Consider the following 19517-nt stretch of genomic DNA (forward strand, 5'->3'; position numbering starts at 1 on the left):
AAGTGGGGATATTGCTGGTACAATTTTTTGATAGAGAGAGAGAGCGAGAGAGACCATTTGAAATTATTTTCAAAAATCGGGCCCTTGCATCCAGCAACACACTTTAGCAGGGTCAAGCTAAACAGCACAGCAAATGAACAAATAAAGTCAGCAATTCGAGGCACCAAAACTGGTGGATTTCCCTAGTTTTGCAATGCCTTTCATGGCCCTTCCAAGCAGCATTCTTAAATATGGTACACGATTGCCTCACGATTATCGACCCCGCTTCTTCGGTTGCCTTATCTTATGCAGTGGTGTAGTGTAGACACGCGGTCACACATGGTATAGCGCGGGCCGGGAGAGTGCTTGGAGTTTAATGGGCTTTTCGGCTCGGTTTTATGTCGCGGTATATTCGCGCGATGTTAAAGGGTGAAGCGTGACCGCCGCGTTCCTCATCGTCCTCTTTCACGATTATATTGCAGTTCGAGGTAAGTGCGAGTGTTGGAACCGGGCTCCCAGTGTGCAGGCAGGCATATTAGAGGAAAACGGTTCAGCAACGGGTGCGGCAACGCTGGCCTCGCGATGCCCTTGCTGGTTTGTGGAACTTGGGTAGATCGAAAGAGGGTATATTGGGCGGCGGCGACTCATCCTCAGTCTGTTCCCTGTCTCGTGTGTCTCTATGTTGTACGTCTCTCTGTCCCCTCGGTGTTTTTGGCAGTGTGTGTGTGTGTGTGTGTGTTCCGTGTGTCTCTTTGTTAATTGTCCCCCTACCCTAGGGCGCGCCCGTGCGCTTGCGCGTATTGGTGGCATTGGACAGTAAGAAGGAGGCCATTTCCCGGCATTACCTGCCTCCCAATTGACCCATCGCCCCTCGGCTGCTGCTACCTCTCTCTCTCTCTATCTCTGGGTAGGGTAGCTGCCGACGCCGCCGCAACGGCTCAGAGCCATCGCCGCGCGACAGCGCACACCAGTAACGGCAGTGCGGTCGCCGCGAGCATAACCGGATCGGGAAGAGAAGAGTGCCTATAGTGTCTCCTCTGGAGCTGTTGCTGCGCCGCCTACGAACGAACGGTGGTGTCCCGGAATCGCGCGGCGTTAATCACCGTTCGGTTCGTCCTTTCGGGGTTCAACTTCCCCCGTTCCACCCACCCTGACTCGAACCCCACCAAAGGGCACCCAAGTTTTTAGTGTAAGTTTCCTTTCGCGAATCGCGAGTGCAATTCGGTGCGGTTGACGGTGTTCACGCTACCCCCGCAAGCGTGGAAAAAGGGGGTACCACAAGTGATGCAGAAAGGCTGAAGGAAAAAGTTTTAGCTGTGGAAGTGTGGAAAAAAGAAGGCAGGAAAATTAATTGAAAAAATGAAATACCACTGATGATGATTCACTGAATGATGACGATGATCCGTATGTGCCTCTCTGTGTGTGTGCGCGTGTGTTTGTGTGTTGGTGTGTGCTGCGACCTGTGTGTATACCAGTGGCTTTGTGGCGGAGCGCACGCCAGTGCCAAGTCGGGAATCCACCCTTTTAAGCATAGGGGGCCAGGAAGAGGAGGGGGGGGGGTGATAAAAAAAAACTAAAAATCTTTTACTTTACTTTACTGCGAGTGTGTGTGTGTGTGTGTGTGGGGTGGGGGGGCGGTTGCGCGACGGGAAAAAAATCCCCCTATTCTCTACGTGTCGCCCACTCGACACTTGCTTTCTTTTTCCGGGGAACCCTTTCGACCCCTGCAATCCCTTTCCTAACATGGACGTGAGGGGGGAGGTAACGCGAGTTTGGGACCCCCCCCCCCCCCCCCCACACGGCATTTGCAGCGCATAAAATGCCATTCAAAACTCATTTTCCACGAAGAGCCACCAGTGTGCCCCTTCATACACAGGCACACACAAACACAAAGATGTCCACGCACACACGTCATTTTCTTTTCGAAGCGTCGTTGTCGTCATCATGATCATCAGAACATCGATGATGATGACATATGTGTCAGTGTATGCGTACCGTTCGCTTAATTCTGCAGCATATTTCTGTTGACTGCTTATATTATGCTTATATAGTGGGTTTATTTAATTTTATGGGATTCATGCTCATATAAAAAAAATTGAATATATCTATTTCTATGATATGCTACATAATATGTTCATTTAGATATATACATATAGAATATAATATTAATATTTATATATATATGTAATGTAATGGTTCGATCAGAATAGTAAAATGTTAACTCCCGCCCCTTCATCTTGATATTGCGCGAGTTTTCATAGTCAAATTATCAACAGGAAAAAAAAAACTAAAATCAGCTATGTTGGTGAAGGGAAAGATGGCAACCGGACGAAACGGAGTATTCTGCTCGATTCGGTCTAGGAAGGGAGACGCTTGTGGTAAAAAAAAAAAAGATGGATGTAGCGGCAAAAGAAGGAGGCAGTGGGGAGGAATGGGGCGAGTGTGCTAGACTTCCACCCACATATGTCCTAAGACTGCTCCGGTTTTCAAGCACGCCGGGCTGTGTGGTGGTATGGGGGGAAGTGGGTGAATGGTTGGGAGGATGTGTGTCAGAAACGGCGGCTGTCGCCTCGACGCCCGTTTGTAATGTAACTGACGAAATGATGCACTGGAGGTGTAATGGCACCGTATGTGAGTCTGCACAAGGGTGTATAGGTGAGCTGTAAGGATGTAGTACGTACCCCCCTGCTCGCGGTCGATCGGTGAGCCATTTCCAGCTCCCATGCTCCGTTTCCATACTCCTACCTTTTTTTTTTTTTTTTTTTGCTGGTTGTCCCGCGACGTGGTGTGGCGGGGGGTACTTGCCGGTGGTAGCGCGCGCTGGATGGATGGGGAATTGATGGACTTCGTAAATCAGAAGCCGAGTGAGAGTGCAGCAAAAGCCTGGAAAGGGGAGAAGAAAGCAAAAAAAATAACATTCCCATCAAAATGGTGCTCAATCGAATGAAGCGCGCACAACTCATAAACACACACCAGACGCACACACCTCGTCTGATAGAATGGCATAAAAAGCAATATGACGCAAGCGATCAATCAAGGACTATCGAGTTATTGGGCAGATACCGATGCATACCGGCCGGGCACGGTGTTTTTGATCACAAAACCACCGCGGGCGCGCGATCTATCGGATGAGATGTCCTCATCTCTACGTATCGAGCACAGGGTGTGGCGCGCGCGCGCGAGCGAGCGAGCGAGAGAACGACGCCAAGGCCCTTCCCGCCAACCCCACGCTTCACGGGTACACTTTTTCGCTGGATGGCGCCGTCGCCGTCGCCATCGCATAGAAGAAAATAGGTTGCTCTGCTTTCACTTCGTTGCCCGATGCCCTGACTCGCTCTGTCTCGTTCTCGCTGTATGCTTGCATGCGCGCGCGCGGGCGCGCGCGTGTGTATATATGTATGCGTGTGGCACGATGTCATCGGTGGCTACCGCCGCACCCCTTTTTGGTTCGCGCCGGTGTCGGGTGACTAATGCCACCACCTAACGACTGACGCTGCTACGCATTACAAAGCGTGAGCATGACGAATATGCTCCCGTTCTGCTCAACACCTACCCCGCCTTCCCATCCCTTCCTCCACCAACATTCTGTTCGCGTGCCCGCGGTCAACATGAAAATTCGTGCGTCTTGGCTCACCACACCACCACCACCACACCATCACCAACCGGCGCGACACGATCCGCCGATGGTGATGTCAGCTTCCGGCCGTTGGTGTGTGTGTGTGTGTGTGTGTGCCTGTGTCCGTGCGCGCAGTGTGGGGTCTAACATCAGCATCAGCCCCGGTGAAAAGTGGAATGTGGGTGCGAAGCGAGATAAAATGATTGCAATCAATCTCGCCGCTACTCCAAGGCGCAGGCATAATATCCCCTTCGCGCCACAATTTCTTACGCGACAGACGCATGTGTCTGTGTCCGTGCGCGCGATGTACGGTTGCACACGGCTCACCGCGGATCCGGCAGCGCGCCGAAAAAAAATGTCTTAGCGGCATGCGCGCTTCTACCATAGCTGACGCCATCAGCTCCCCCCCCCCCCCTCCCACCACGGGATGTTCTCATCACCATCAATTCATCCCATATGACATCATGGCCCTTCGCGACCCCACCCGCTGCAACCAAGCACACAAAACACAAACCAGCGCTGACCTTCGCCTGGCTTTAGCGATGACGCCATGCAATCGTCATGTGGCCGCCCCTCGCCCACACTCTCCCTAGAAAATGTTGTAAGTCTAGTGTACGTGGTGTACAGTTAAAGGATGATAAAAAAAACAAACAAAAAAAAAACATTTGTGGCCGCTGTGGCCCGATTGCTTAACGAATTTTCACTCTGTGGGGAGCAGATGAGTTGGTGTGGCCGTTACAAGTCGTTGCCTTACATACGAGCATGTCCACGCGCGAGCGCGAACGCTCGCACAGCACGCGCGCACACTAACACACACGCGCACACACAAGCAATCTATGATGAAGCTAGCGCTCCGTCACATCAGCCACGAACAACGCGACCATCAACCAACCAACCAACCAACCTACCTTTTTTTATGCAGCCCGCAGTCTGGTGCAAGTGGCACCGCGTCTCCTCGATCAACCGCATTCTTTCAACGCATATATAGTGATATTTGGAGAAATGTTGCTTCGTCGCATTACACACTACATTTATTGTAAAAGAAGAACACTTACCGTCATTGTAGCGGCAACACTAGCAGCAGCAGCACAGCTTGCAATCGAAAACGAAAAACTGCAAACGAAAAACGGACCCCAGAAAAACGAGGGAAAAAATTATTCACCAACTCCAGACCAAGATGGCGGTGATTTGCGCTGAGATGGATTTTTATGCTGGTGGCTGTGTGCTGCATGGTGCTGCACCTTGCTCTCCGTTGCCGAAGACGGAGGGAAGCCAGGCAGCAGCAGCAGCACAGCTTTTAATTTTTCAGCTTTGCAAACGCGGAAAACACAATTACACACTATATTTATTTTAAAAGAATAACACTTACCGTCATTGTAGCGGCAACACTAGCAGCAGCAGCACAGCTTGCAATCGAAAACGAAAAACTGCAAACGAAAAACGGACCCCAGAAAAACGAGGGAAAAAATTATTCACCAACTCCAGACCAAGATGGCGGTGATTTGCGCTGAGATGGATTTTTATGCTGGTGGCTGTGTGCTGCATGGTGCTGCACCTTGCTCTCCGTTGCCGAAGACGGAGGGAAGCCAGGCAGCAGCAGCAGCACAGCTTTTAATTTTTCAGCTTTGCAAACGCGGAAAACACAATTACACACTATATTTATTGTAAAAGAATAACACTTACCGTCATTGTAGCGGCAACACTAGCAGCAGCAGCACAGCTTGCAATCGAAAACGAAAAACTGCAAACGAAAAACGGACCCCAGAAAAAAGAGGGAAAAAATTATTCACCAACTCCAGACCAAGATGGCGGTGATTTGCGCTGAGATGGATTTTTATGCTGGTGGCTGTGTGCTGCATGGTGCTACACCTTGCTCTCCGTTGCCGAAGACGGAGGGAAGCCAGGCAGCAGCAGCAGCACAGCTTTTAATTTTTCAGCTTTGCAAACGCGGAAAACACAATTACACAATTATTGTAAAAGAATAACACTTACCGTCATTGTAGCGGCAACACTAGCAGCCGCAGCACAGCTTGCAATCGAAAACGAAAAACTGCAAACGAAAAACGGACCCCAGAAAAAAGAGGGAAAAAATTATTCACCAACTCCAGACCAAGATGGCGGTGATTTGCGCTGAGATGGATTTTTATGCTGGTGGCTGTGTGCTGCATGGTGCTGCACCTTGCTCTCCGTTGCCGAAGACGGAGGGAAGCCAGGCAGCAGCAGCAGCACAGCTTTTAATTTTTCAGCTTTGCAAACGCGGAAAACACAATTACACACTATATTTATTGTAAAAGAATAACACTTACCGTCATTGTAGCGGCAACACTAGCAGCAGCAGCACAGCTTGCAATCGAAAACGAAAAACTGCAAATGAAAAACGGACCCCAGAAAAACGAGGGAAAAAATTATTCACCAACTCCAGACCAAGATGGCGGTGATTTGCGCTGAGATGGATTTTTATGCTGGTGGCTGTGTGCTGGATGGTGCTGCACCTTGCTCTCCGTTTCCGAAGACGGACAAAGCCGCACAGCAGCAGCACCAGAGCACAGCTTTTAATCGTTCAGTTTTGCAAACGCGGAAAACACAAACTCTGGATAAAATTATTCACCAACTCTAGAGACCAACACGGCGGTGATTTGCGCTTACCATGCAGACGGATTTTCATGCTGGTGGCGGCTGGGCTGGATGATGCTGGACTCACCGCTGCGGAAGCTGGACTGAAGGCCAAGATGCCAGGATGACAGATTCTGCCAATTGCTTAAGGCCCTTGCACACTGGTCGGATTCTTTTTCGCCCGTTCTGGCGAAAAGTAGAAACGCGCAACGTTTCGATTTAAATTGATCGGTTTTCGGGGTCGATTTTGCGAACATTGGGATTTGGAAGCTTATTTTAGTTTAGTGTTGTTCCTAAATAACTGCCCATTTAGCGCAATCCACTTAGTCAACTTTACCGGGTGAGAGTTTTATCCGACCGGCGTCGAAAACGTGTGTTTTGTTTGCTGACCGGGTACGTACCCGGCCCGATTTTGCCGGGGCGAAAACAAAAACTTTCGATGCTGAGATGTGCGCGAACGAGAATATTTAAATATGAAGGGGTTTGGTTTTTTTTTTGGCGTGGCAGATGGAAAGTAGATTTGTTTTTCCAACCGGAAAAACGATACATCTGCCCCCCCCCCCCCTCGGGTGATTTGTTATAATTTCTTTTTTCGCGGGACCATAATTTAAATTTACCTAAACCTGCAACCGTTCATCAACCGGTCATTATCTTATTTCCATTCGATCATTGTTTTGTGCTATTTGCAGAACAGGTACTGTGAAAAGTGTTAAACCCAGCTCAATGTTACGCGGTAGTCGTTGTTCAAAAGAATCTCCCACATAATTAAGCCGAGGAAGGGTAACAGTGCTTGGGAAGCAGAAGAACTCAACTCGAAACGCAGCGCTGCAAACGGGGGCCCTCCAGATTCCAGACGGCCAATTCCCCAAAAACCAGCCGGGAATGTGTGCGACCTACAGTAGGGTGGGCCGGGCGACCGGTTCGATCCACCGTCCCAACCACCAGCGACTGCTAGCAGTCGGTCTCGTAGTGATGCTGAACGTCCTGGCAGTGCACAGTTTAAGTAAGTCCATGTTATACATTGCTCTCACGCACCTGGCGCACCTTTGTAACCGGCCCTTGCAAACTTATTCCCTACAAAACAGTACATTCGCCGCCACGGGTTATCAAACAGCCACCGCCAGATGAGATGCTGTTCCAGGTGGCCCAGCAGGGCGAGAGCGACAAACCGTTCCTAATCGAGTGCGAGGCGGAGGGTGAGCCTTCACCGAGGTATGCTCGCGATCGCTGTCGCCGTACCGGAAGCAGCAGCAGCCTGGGACCTAACATAATTGTTTTTTTTTTCCCGTCTTCTTCGCTCCGTGCTCTCTCTAGGTACCGATGGATTAAGAATGGTAAAAAGTTCGAATGGCAAACGTATGACGACCGTATGTCGCAGCAGCCGGGCCGCGGTACGCTGGTGATCACATCGCCTCGCGACGAAGACCTCGGACAGTATCAGTGCTTTGCCGAGAACGAGCACGGTATCGCCACCTCGAACTCGGTGTTTGTGCGCAAGGCGGAGCTGAACTCGTTCAAGGACGGGCCCCCGCTAACTGTGCCAGCCGACGAGGGTCGACCGTTCAAGCTGGTGTGCCAGCCGCCCGATGGCTGGCCGAAACCGAACGTCTACTGGATGATACAGAACATGGACGGTGGCATCCGGAGTATCAACAACTCGCGTATGACGCTCGATCCCGAGGGCAACCTGTGGTTCTCTAATGTGACGCGCGACGATGAGTCGAACGACTTTTTCTACGCCTGCGCCGCCTCATCGATGTTCCGCAGCGAGTACAAGATCGGCAACCGGGTGCTGCTGCAGGTAAAGCAAACTGGCATTTCGGCCGCCCAGAACCGACACCCGCCGACCCGCCAGTACGTGTCGCGCAAGAACGAGGTCGCGCTGAAGGGCAAACAGGTGGAGCTGTTCTGCATCTACGGTGGCACACCACTGCCGGAGACGGTGTGGACGAAGAACGGCCGGGCGATCATCTGGAACGATAAGATCCAGCAGGACAACTACGGCAAGTCGCTCAAGATCCGTCGCGTCTCGTCGGAGGATGCGGGTACCTATACGTGCGAGGTGTCGAACGGTGTCGGTAACGCTGACTCGTACTCGATCAACCTGGCGGTGAACGCGGTACCGTATTTCACCGTCGAGCCAGAGATAGTGAACGCGGCCGAGGGTGAGACGGCCGAGTTCCGGTGCGAGGCGGCCGGTGACCCAAGCCCGAGCATCATCTGGATCCACAACGGCAAACCGATCGACCAGAGCCCGCGCAACCCACGGCGCGTCGTTAGCACCAACCGGATCTACTTCAGCAAGCTGGAGAAGGCGGACACGGGCAACTATGGTTGCAACGCCACCAACTCGCTCGGCTACGTGTACAAGGATGTGTTCCTGAATGTGCTGGCGCTGGCACCGGAGATTACTGATCCACCGAAGCGTGAGTTCACCGTGGATCAGCGCAACGTTACAATGACGTGCCGTGTGTTCGGTGCACCGAAGCCGCAGGTGAAGTGGGTGCGCAACCAACGGGAACTGACCGGGGGCCGCTACCAGACGCTGTCAAGCGGAGATCTCTTCATACGCGACGTCAAGTTCGACGATGCCGGAGAGTATACGTGCCACGCGTCGAACAAGCTCGGCGAGCGGCAGGCATCCGGCGAACTGATCGTGAAGGAGCACACCGTGATCAACGATCCGCCGCAGGACTACGAGGTGGAGGCAGGTACGACCGCTACGTTCCGCTGCAATGCGGTGGCCGACTCGTCGCTCGAACTGACAATCGAATGGCTCACCAATGGCGAAGTGATCGACTTCGACAGCCAGCCACGCTTCATCCGTACCTCGGACAATTCGCTAATGATATCGAAGACGATCGAGCTGGACACCGGCATCTACAGTTGCCTGGCTAAGACGGAGCTGGACGAGGTGATGGCCAACGCGACACTCACGGTGATGGATCGACCGAATCCGCCGACACTCGAGCGCGTCATCTGCTACGGGAAGGTAGCGAAGATCGAGTGGACCTCGAACGGTGACAATCGTTCGCCGATCTTGAACTACATTATTGAGTACAACACCTCGTTCACGCCGGACACCTGGACCTTGCTGACCGAAGACGTACCCGGCACTGACCTCTCCTGGGTGGTTAACACGACACCGTGGAATAACTATACGTATCGCGTGATTGCGGTGAACAAGGTGGGCCGGTCACTACCATCCGGTCACAGCGAGGTCTGCAGCACGGAGACGAGCGTCCCGTACAAGTGTCCGGATGGTGTCGAGGCCGAGGGTACCGAGCCGAACAATCTAGTTATCAAGTGGAACCCGATGGCGCAGGTGGACCACAATGCACCCGGTTTCCATTACCGTGTCTATTGGCGGCGGAACATACCGAGTGGCACCTGGAGCTCGGTGGATGTGCGCGACTGGCGCCAATCGTCGTACACAGTCGAAGGGCTGCCGACCTTCACCGAGTATCACATCAAGGTGATAGCGGTGAACGATCGGGGCGAGGCGAACTCGGGCCCCTGGGATAAGTATGTGTACTCGGGCGAGGACAAGCCACTCGACGCGCCAACGAACTTTACGCTGATCCAGGTGACGGGCCCGTCAACGGCGATCGTCAGCTGGAATCCCGTGACACCCGAGTCACTGCGGGGCCATTTTAAGGGCTACAAAATCCAAACATGGACCGAGGCGGACGGCGAGGAAAATCTGCGCGAGGTGCTGATAACGGCCGATGCGAAGCAAGCACTCATCACCGTCCTTGTGCCCGACTCTACCAACTATGCTCGCATACTGGCGTATAACGGTCGCTACAACGGACCGGCCAGCACCACAATCTCGTTCGATACGCCCGAAGGTGTGCCGAGTACTATCCAGTCGCTCGAGGCCTACCCGCTAGGCTCATCCGCTTTTCTGCTGCGCTGGAAGCGACCACTGCTGCCGAACGGCAAGCTGACCGGTTACAAGATCTACTACGAGGAAATTAAGGGCACGACTGTCGGGCCACGGTCGGAGCGCGAACCGCACATCGCCGATCCGGCCGTCTTGGAGGCGAAGCTCGGGCGACTCAAACCGAATTCGAAATATCGCATCCATGTGGTAGCAACGACGAAGGCGGGCGAGGGACAGGAGTACGTACCTAGCAGTTTATGTGACGAGTCAAGCATGTTCTTCATTTGTTTCTTTTTCCTTCACCCACCACCATAGCTTCCACATCGAGCGGGCGACCTCATCCAGTGCCGGCATGCCACCTGATGCACCGAACTTCAGCTGGGTGACGCTCCATTCGGACAGCCGGGGGCTGGCAAACGTAAAAATGATCTGGCAACCGCCACTCAGCGGCAAGCCCGGATCCCATTTTTACATGAAGTATCGTTTGAAGGACCAATCGACCTGGCAAACCACCGATGCCGAACTGTACGAGAACTTTCAGATAGTGCGCGGCATTGATGCGAACCGTCTGTACGAGTTCCGTGCCGTGTCGGTCGACGGTGACTACGAGACCGAATCGGCCACGCAAGAGGTCGACACCTACGGCTACGGTACGTTCGGAAGCAAAACAATGGCCATTATCCCACCCCCCGCCTTAACGCCAGATATGATGATATGATGATAAAATGACCAGATGATAATGTATGATATGTTGTATCAAACGTTCGCAGAGAGCTCCGTCCCGGTGGATGATAACATTGCCACGGCTGGTTGGTTTATTGGCATGATGTTAGCCATCGCCTTCCTCATCCTCGTCCTGATCGTCATCTGCATCGTAAAGCGTAACCGTGGCGGCAAGTATGACGTGCACGATCGGGAAATGGCCAACGGTAGAAACGACTACACCGAGGAGGGTGGCTTCCCGGAATATTCGCAACCGTAAGTAATGGAACCCGGCGGATCAGCTACCAAACTCCAAGTTTCAAACAAGTGCGATTGTGATACGCGCATCTGTGTGTGTGTCCGTGTGTGTGGTATGTGCGTGTGTGTCTCTCTTGTGTTTGATCATTCTCATGTTGACATTCTGCAGCTCTTCTTCCTCCACTCCCAGCCACTCTAAATCGGGATATGGGTATGATCATATCCTTCCCTGTCCCTCTCTTGGAATGCAATTGTGATTGCTTTGAAATAACCATGCGATGCGATGCGATGGTGTGGCGTGTGATGTGTTTGCCCATGCCTAACATTCCTCAAACTACAATGTCTCGTGTATTTTCTCTTTGACATGTTGGCCACATGATTGAATCAGTAAATTCAATAATAATATCCATTATTCAATGATACACTCGATTTGCTCGAGGTATCTACTCTTAGCTTATTGCACCGTCTTACCTCGATGAAGCTTCGCTTCCCTCTTTTCTGAACAAACTAATTTGTTTTGTTGTTTTTGGCCTCTATGTGTGTTGCGTGGGTTGGTTTGGGTGTATGCTGTGTCTCTTGGCAATTTTGTGCATTGTATAAAGAAAAATTTGTAGGAAATTAAGATGAATTCCTTTTCTAGCTCTTGTGTGGGAGAAGATGGCTACTTTTCGAGATGTTTGTTTTTTTTTACGTTGTATCAATGCCAAAGTGCATTCGTCTCGTGAATTTCTTGATTCAACCACTCACGAACCGCGCTCCTACCTCCTGCTCGCATTTGCTGTCAGATGTTTCTGTTACTCCTGTTTGTCGAGGTGGGCTTGCTTGTTGATGATGTGTCTCTCACAGCTCTTAGATTTGTTGGTCTTTTCTCCGAACCCCGATATCGCGAAGACGTACATACACCGGGTCACCGGGTTATAAGGTAAATCCATCAGGCAGTTTATCATGCAGGAGTTTCTGCTACCGAGACGGACGACTTTTAGCAACTGGCTATTTAGTCAACTCTTCTATATCCCTTTCTTAGGCCTCCCACTATTTGTATTGTGACCTATTTATTCCGCGTGCTCCTTTCCCGATACTTATTTAAGGCGCACTCTCACTCAGTTCCAGGTGTACTCCCTTTCTCTTTATCTCTATGAAGCAGTGATATTGGTATTTAAGGTCGTGCGATTCAGTTCGATCCCCATCATATCGTGCATGTAATAACTCGTCAGTTACTCTCGGCTCTGTGGACAGTACCTGACTAAGTAAGCTTTTAGTAAAAACAGTTAGCTAACGCAATCGTTCATTCGGTTTAATCCTGCTGGTTTACTAACGCTTCCGTAGAGCTGATCTTTTTTTTCCAAAAGTAACCTACCCATTACTAACGCGTTTGCCTAATCAGATGCTCTCCGTTTGAATCATGTAAACGTGAAATTACACTCTTCGATTCATTAGTAGCTGCTCTATTCAATCAACTAAATACTATCAAATTATTCCGTTCTATGCTATTGTTTTTAACTGTGTATCACCTTCAGATGATCTCGATAGATTTCCCCTATTTAATCCTCCTTTATGCTGCATACTCGCATCTTTCTTCACCTTCTCTAACTCATCTGACCGTTATTATATTACTCTTGTAACAATTGTCTCTAACATTGATGCTCTCCGTTATTTTCCTTTCTATGCTCGATCGACGCAAAAGCATCTTTACTGTAATCAGGCATTTTATAGTCATGTTACGTAGTCTTCTAAGAGAAAACGACACATTTCGTAGCTATCTATCTTCGAATGTTAAATCGAGCACATTGCCGCGCGTCTAAACGACATCGAGAATGGCGAGAATGGGAATAAATGATAGTTTTGGGAATGTCAAATTCATACAAATCCGTAGCGCGAATTCTTCCGCGCGTGTAAAAACTGAGAATGTAATGAGAAATGAGCGAACTGTAAAACTATCGCGTCGTTGCCGTGCACCTTCCGTTTATCTCAAAAAGATAATTACTCACTCTCGTAAATTTGAGCAAAATGTTCACAATTCTCATCTCGGTACCGTTTAGACGCGCGGATAGATTGGCAATGATTTTGCGAATGATCAACTGGCTGCTTGGCGAGAGACAAAGTATACCGACAGTAAAAAAAAATCATTTGCTAGGTCGTGTCCTCTAACTCCTGTTACAATTGCCATGATATCAAATTCCTCTTCGACTAAATGCGCAGTTTTATCGACACCGCCTTCAGCTAATTTACTAGAATTCCGTGATAATGGCATTAAAATTAATTACAAACTTAAACACTTTGCTGGCTATGAGAAAGGCCCTCCAGCTATATGTAATAAATGCTTTTGGAATGTAGATGATTGATACATTTAATCAGGATTTCGATAGCTCAATCACGTCAACATTAATATTGTGTTGCAATACTGAAACATAGTGCCACTTCTATTGTACATAACTTTAACAAATAATAACAGTCAGCAATAATACATCATGTTCTTTTGAGAATGCGGGGTATTATCATTCCACGAGCACCGGTCCATTTTCTAACGTTCACTTTGTACGTTATGTTGTATCTAACGTACACCATGCTTTTGACTTCGTTCTGTCCTCAGAGTCGCAGTATGCCGCGGTGTAGAGCATTAATCTTTAAATAAAATCAAGATGAAGAAGAGGAAGAAGTTGTGCGCTAGACATGCATCCCTTTTCCCCTCCCTCCAAACACCCTACAACCTATTTTCCATGTGTGTTAGATCGCGCACAGAATACATTTTAAAAACAATAGCCACGGACGGTAGCCGTCCCACTGCTTTGATACCAAATGGAGTGTAGTGTTTTACGTGATTACAGTTTGGACAATAAAAGCCAGGGCCGACAATCGCTGAACTCGCAAAAAGTAGGACCGGAAAGTGATACAGATTCCATGGCGGAATACGGTGAAGGTGATACAGGTAATGTTGTTATGCTACTACTCACCGTTACTACTTTTTGCCTTTCCTCTCATCTACCATCGCTCCCACTGACCACAAACCCAGGTTTATCCCATATACCCCTTCGCAAATTCTCACACATTCTTTGTTCACCGTGGTTTTTTTTAAATAATATCCCCCGTTATCTCTTTATCGTATCGTTGGAATACTTTTCATCATCTCTATAATTTATTCATCTACTTCACCCATCTCTTTTCTCTTTCCCTCTCTTTCTCTCTTGTGACATGCATCAGTTATTAGTACTTTGGGTTAGTAAGAAACATTTATTGTCATTATTTACCATCGATTTGTGTAGTTTTCGGTAGTTTCAGAAAGCTGCATTTAGCATTTAGAATCGCCAAAACCGTAAAATAAATCTGATTAGTACCATAGTAGTTGAGGCGGAAGTTAATTGCCAGAGTAACTACTAGTAGTTTTAGATTTGATTCTCCATGCAGATAAATCACTGTGGTATTCCTTTCTTCGACAGACTTCTAAGAAACATCCCTTAATATCAATAATCCGATTAATATTCGTGTATTTGTATACCTACAATAGTGATTCGAAAAGAGTAGCATGCATAAATCAGGCCCATTCATCGTTCCCTCATTAGCAATTAACAGTCATTCCCAGCTAATCGCACACTGACTCTAATAAGACAATTGCAATCACAAAAGGTAGATCTTCTAAGAATTATGTGCACATTCACGATTCACAACACTTCGTTCAGTGAAATACCTGGGCATTCACTTCAGGATTCTACCAAATGTTATCACAGTATGGAGTGTACATAATATTTCAATGAATACCTATAGTTTTCCGGGTTATTGATAATCACCGATGTATTAAGAATCTTTTGCTCAGTGGCTGCTACACCACCGACCGTTTTCCTATGATTCTGCGCATATCTCACATTTAGCTGATGTTTGAATGCATTGGTTTCAGTCGCATTTCGTTGCATCAAACGTGTATATTCATTTAATTAAGATGTACTATAGCCATACCACCATATCGCACCATCAAAATCCCAAAACCACGTCCTTCGTAATCCACCACATCGTTCTTGCTAAAATGAGTCGGTGCAACGGTTGCTGGGCGGTGTTAAAATACAAACGCAGTTAAATATTGTTATTAGCGCATTAAAACTATTAAATCTTTTCTCGCAAATAAACAATTATAATGTAGGCTGGGTTATATTTGTAACTTGTTTTCTTGTTTTGCGTTTTTCTTAATCTGTGTCAAGTTTTAATAATTTGCTGTTTTCTGCTAAACTAGCCCACTGATCCTGTTTTGCTTTGAAGTGATTTTCTTTCTATTCATTTCTTTTTCATTTGGCATTTGCACTGTTTTCTAATAAAACGATTGTTCGCGTGATGTTCATCTGGACAACACCCATGGTTTGCCGAGGTCTTGTATTGTTTTGTACTCTGGTTTATTATTTTGGTTTATTTCCACACTTCTGCTCTGTACCCCTTTGGCGGATGCACCATTTCACAATACACTATATTTGTTGTAAAATAAGGCTTAAAACAACCGCCACTGTCTGCTATATGAGTGTAATGTTTTTTTCTTCATAGTTCTATGAATTACTCTTAAAAAATTATTTCCATGCTTTTCTCTCTTTCTTTCCATATGTTATACGCAATTTAAACATGTTTACGTTGCCTATTTGTGCGCCGTTGCTGTGGACGCTGCGCGCGTTCAAATACTCGTGTATACCATTTATGCTACGCGCAGAAGGTATGAATGAAGACGGTTCCTTTATCGGACAGTACGGCCGGAAGGGTGGCAAAAATGCTGACAGCAATTCGCAAGCGTTCGCGACATTAGTTTAGTCCTTCCTTAGCATCGATAAATCATATTAGGCTTTTAGGCGTAACGGAGAGTTTGGTGTACAGCTAGCTCAAGAAGGAAGCAGTAATGAAATAGTCAGGATGGCCATTGCGTGCTGCGTATACGCATCGGGAGATCAGGACTGTTGATATGAGTTAGGTTGGGACGATCCTAAATGAAAAATATAGCGCGAGGGCAACCAAGGAAATCTGAATGTTAATGGAAGGTAGCTACGTTTTGCATATAAGCTATGACCCTGAATTAGTATAAGAAGTATTATTGTGTACCCTCTTTCCGTTCATGCTAAATTGTAATGCATGATTTTGCTGTCCAGCTCAACGATCTGACTTTATTTCTCGCGTATGTTTGATCTTTCTTCTTCGAATTTGTCTCTCTGTATCCTTTAACTACTTTTAAGTTTACATTTTACAGGCCTTAAGGCTAAAATTCATCGATCCTTTTCTGCCTTTTTCTGGCCAATCAAATGATTTTAGACAAATTTTTATAACTGTCAGTAACCAAAAAGCAAATGATTTTCTAGAATCGAGCAACACTAAGTGCATGTGAAGGCCTATGAGTGTTTTTTTTATAAAGCGTTATTAAATGTAGATAATACACTTTTACTAGGTACGTGGTCAGACCAAGGTGCCGAGCTCCTCCTCGTCCTCCTCTTCCTCCTCAGTATATATGAGCAAAATCAAAAGTTAAACATCACTGAATTTGTTTTACCATAGAATAATTAATCCTTTTTACTGTGTGAATGATCACAGCTAGGCACAGAGCTAGGGCAAAAGCTGTTTGTCATTAGGCTTGTAGTCATATTCGAGCCGGATACATTTGTGTACATGCTGTCAGTGTTTTTGTCTTCTTTGTTGGTGGTACTTTAAAAATTACCGTCGTGCCGAGAATCGCGTTTAGAACACCCCAAACATCAGCTGTAATTTGCGGCGAAAAACCCGTGAACTAGACGAAGCTTGCGACCAAGTCTTCGCTAGCCAAAGAGAATAATCATCAGCCGAAGACGATCTGAAAAAAAAATCGAAATGGACCATACCGAGGACAGTAGCAGCAGTAGCAGTAGCAGTAAAAATCACGAGCATGCTTCTGTTTTAATTTAGCCTTAGCTTTTCACCGTGCCGCCGGTTATCCGATTGCAGCGGATATGATGGTCCGTAATGGGCGGAATGATCTTTTTATGGTTTTCCGCTCTTCAATGCACTACGCACACAAATAGGTATTTATTTCTTTTTATTTTATCAATTTATTTACTTTAAGTTAACGATTTTGACACATTCTACTCTTATGTAACTCGAAACCATAGCACGTCATATTTAAACGTGGACAACTTTCGTTGGGCATTGAGTACGTGTTCTAATTACTTCTTTCCCTTTATCTTTATTTTCCCCGGGAACGTGCGCATTTTTCGGCTTGTTCGCTGCATGCCTGGCCTCGTCAATCACATATAGGTGGTCAATTCACGGAAGATGGCTCTTTCATTGGACAATATGTACCCGGCAAACCACCCGTTAGTGCCCAATCTACGCCACAGAATCCTTCGCTGCAGGGTACCAATGCTGGCATGGCAACTTACGTCTAATGATCCTGTGCCTCCAGACGAGGAAGCATAAGAAGGCTGACAGTTTGGAATTTGGTACCGTAAAGGATACGTTCAGCAGCAGTTACAGCAGAAGAAACAACAAGAGCAGCAACGACAGCAGCACCATCAGTAACAGCAGCAACACCATCGGGCAGATGAACAACAGTGCAATGTTAACAACCGTGTGACCATAGCGCGAATTGACGTACCAACAACTAAAGAAACCGTGTTAAACCTCATCGTCGTCGTCAATCGGTATTGTGTGTAATCTATGCTAATCTGATTGCCCGTTGACTGTTTCTAACCGTTCTTCATTATCACTCCACCTCAAGACTAATGCGTGTGGATAGGTGTTTGATTAGGAATAAAATCGAGGAAATGCACTGCATACAGTGAATCTAACCATCCTATAAATGTGGGTGAAAATAGAAGGGCGCACGACGGGATCAACGAAATATCGATAATAGCATATCGTCGTTTGCGCACGACGTCGCCACTGGCCGGAGAGCAAAGGCGCCACCTTTGTTGTGAACTGCAATCGTTGCATTTCAAAACGCTAGCCTGCGAATTGTATGTAGGATTTAAGCAACTGGGCAGGATTCATTTCGTGAGGTAGAGCAGGAAAAGAAGAGCGGCATGGTCCTGAATGTGAGATGATGAAACGTACCGAAATTGGTCCAGTTCTCTTCATTGGTTTCTGTTAAACATTGTTTTGTGTTATTACTATCAATTATGCAAGGTGTTGCATTATTGTTTTTTTGCGTTTCTATTTATCATCCCATATTATTGTTTTTTAAATAACTTCCGTCGTCATATACTTCCTATGTTGCTGCGATTTTTCTTATGTAAGAGCGGATTTTAACTCAACCCTTAGCAGTATGTGCAAAAACTTCCCATAGAATCTCAAAACACAATCCTGTGGATATCGGAGTATGCATAATCTCACTTCATCTCTTTTGAATTCACTCAAGCATGACAAACGATGAAAATGCGCAACATATACTCATTTCACACGCGGAAACGAAATGACACAAATCAGTATGTCTTAATACTACTGCCACTGACGATTTGATGCCAACAAATGTTAGATCTCTTTCCCATTTACCTCTCCTACAGCCCAAGGAAAGGCTGGTTGGTACCTTTCTAAATTAGTCTCTCCGAATTTCCCATTTCAATACATTGAACTTGATTTTCAATGCGGGTGGGTGAGCTCTTGTTTACTCACAATTCAGGAGCAGGGGACAGAGCGACATAGCGCTGTGAAATGCAGCTTTGAGTTATTCGAGGAAAAGCGTGAAATCTTTGCGTCCATAATAGATGTCACCGGAGGACTTATTGCAACCATTAATCTAACCCTAGTTTAGGCTAGCAGATTAATGGTTTAAGTTTAGATTCTCTCTGTTTCACTACCGTCCTCAGGCTTACTAACTATGTGTTAAGCTACAACGAAATGAGCAGCGTTACCAGTTGCGCGTGCGAGCGTGGAATTAAAACCCATGCTCGCAATCTATGTTGTTGTTAATATTATATTCTAATAATGCGACCTAAGAATTTGTCGAATCAATTATATTATTTTCATGTGTTAGCCGTCGAGAGAATTGCTGGTTCACATACAAACCAACAGTGCATGAAGTCCGTTCAATTGAAAACAAAATCATTATTGGATTTCGGGTGACTATAATAAATTTAGGCTCCATTTAAACACGAAATCCATTGATGAACAGTCAGCACAAATTTTAATTGCGCAAAAGCTATGTTTATTATTATTTATATTAAAAAAACGAAAAGCCATACGATTTCCACGTAACTCCAGTACTACTAGACCACCAAAAAAAGCTCCGACAGCAGCTTCAGTAAGTGGCTACGACTATTTTTATTTTTTTACTTTGGAGAAGGAAGCAAATATCTGCTAATGCGAAACAAATGAATCTTTGAACGAAACCTGTACTACTTTCCACACATTAAATAAGTCGGTGAAACATCACGGAAACAATTATTATTGCTTCAACACGAATTGCGAAGGGTAGAATTCGTTTTGAATATGATTTTTTGAAATGTAAGTTATAATAAAGTCTACATAGAAAAGTTA

The 19517-nt window shown here is 47.0% G+C and overlaps 2 protein-coding genes across 19 annotated transcripts; one reads left to right on the top strand and one right to left on the bottom strand.

Moving 5' to 3' along the window:
* The first annotated feature begins 238 nt into the window (after window positions 1–238).
* Window positions 239–19517, top strand: LOC126571342 (neuroglian). 8 transcript variants are annotated; one of them, XM_050229761.1, is made up of 9 exons: window positions 239–467; window positions 891–1168; window positions 6898–7211; window positions 7294–7420; window positions 7523–10333; window positions 10410–10744; window positions 10865–11072; window positions 13862–13980; window positions 17298–19517. In XM_050229761.1, exons 3-9 carry the CDS (start codon window positions 7091–7093, stop codon window positions 17426–17428), a joined length of 3852 nt encoding a protein of 1283 aa, XP_050085718.1. In that variant the 5' UTR covers window positions 239–467; window positions 891–1168; window positions 6898–7090; the 3' UTR covers window positions 17429–19517. The 8 variants fall into 8 exon arrangements, with proteins under 8 accessions (XP_050085718.1, XP_050085738.1, XP_050085727.1 ...); XM_050229781.1 differs by having other exon boundaries at window positions 6903–7211; XM_050229800.1 differs by having other exon boundaries at window positions 240–467; window positions 13880–13980.
* On the bottom strand, window positions 4610–6594 carry LOC126571468 (uncharacterized). 11 transcript variants are annotated; one of them, XR_007607896.1, is made up of 6 exons: window positions 6242–6594; window positions 5902–5959; window positions 5588–5645; window positions 5279–5336; window positions 4965–5022; window positions 4610–4708 (listed from the first exon to the last, which is right to left on the bottom strand). XR_007607896.1 is itself a non-coding variant. In XM_050230003.1 (3 exons), exons 1-3 carry the CDS (start codon window positions 6463–6465, stop codon window positions 4670–4672), a joined length of 321 nt encoding a protein of 106 aa, XP_050085960.1. In that variant the 5' UTR covers window positions 6466–6594; the 3' UTR covers window positions 4610–4669. The 11 variants fall into 11 exon arrangements, 3 of the variants coding, with proteins under 3 accessions (XP_050085960.1, XP_050085968.1, XP_050085951.1); XR_007607898.1 differs by lacking the exon at window positions 5279–5336; XR_007607899.1 differs by lacking the exon at window positions 4965–5022.

This window comes from Anopheles aquasalis, chromosome X, assembly GCF_943734665.1.
Source record: "Anopheles aquasalis chromosome X, idAnoAquaMG_Q_19, whole genome shotgun sequence".
In the NCBI taxonomy this organism is placed as follows: Eukaryota; Metazoa; Arthropoda; class Insecta; order Diptera; family Culicidae; genus Anopheles; species Anopheles aquasalis.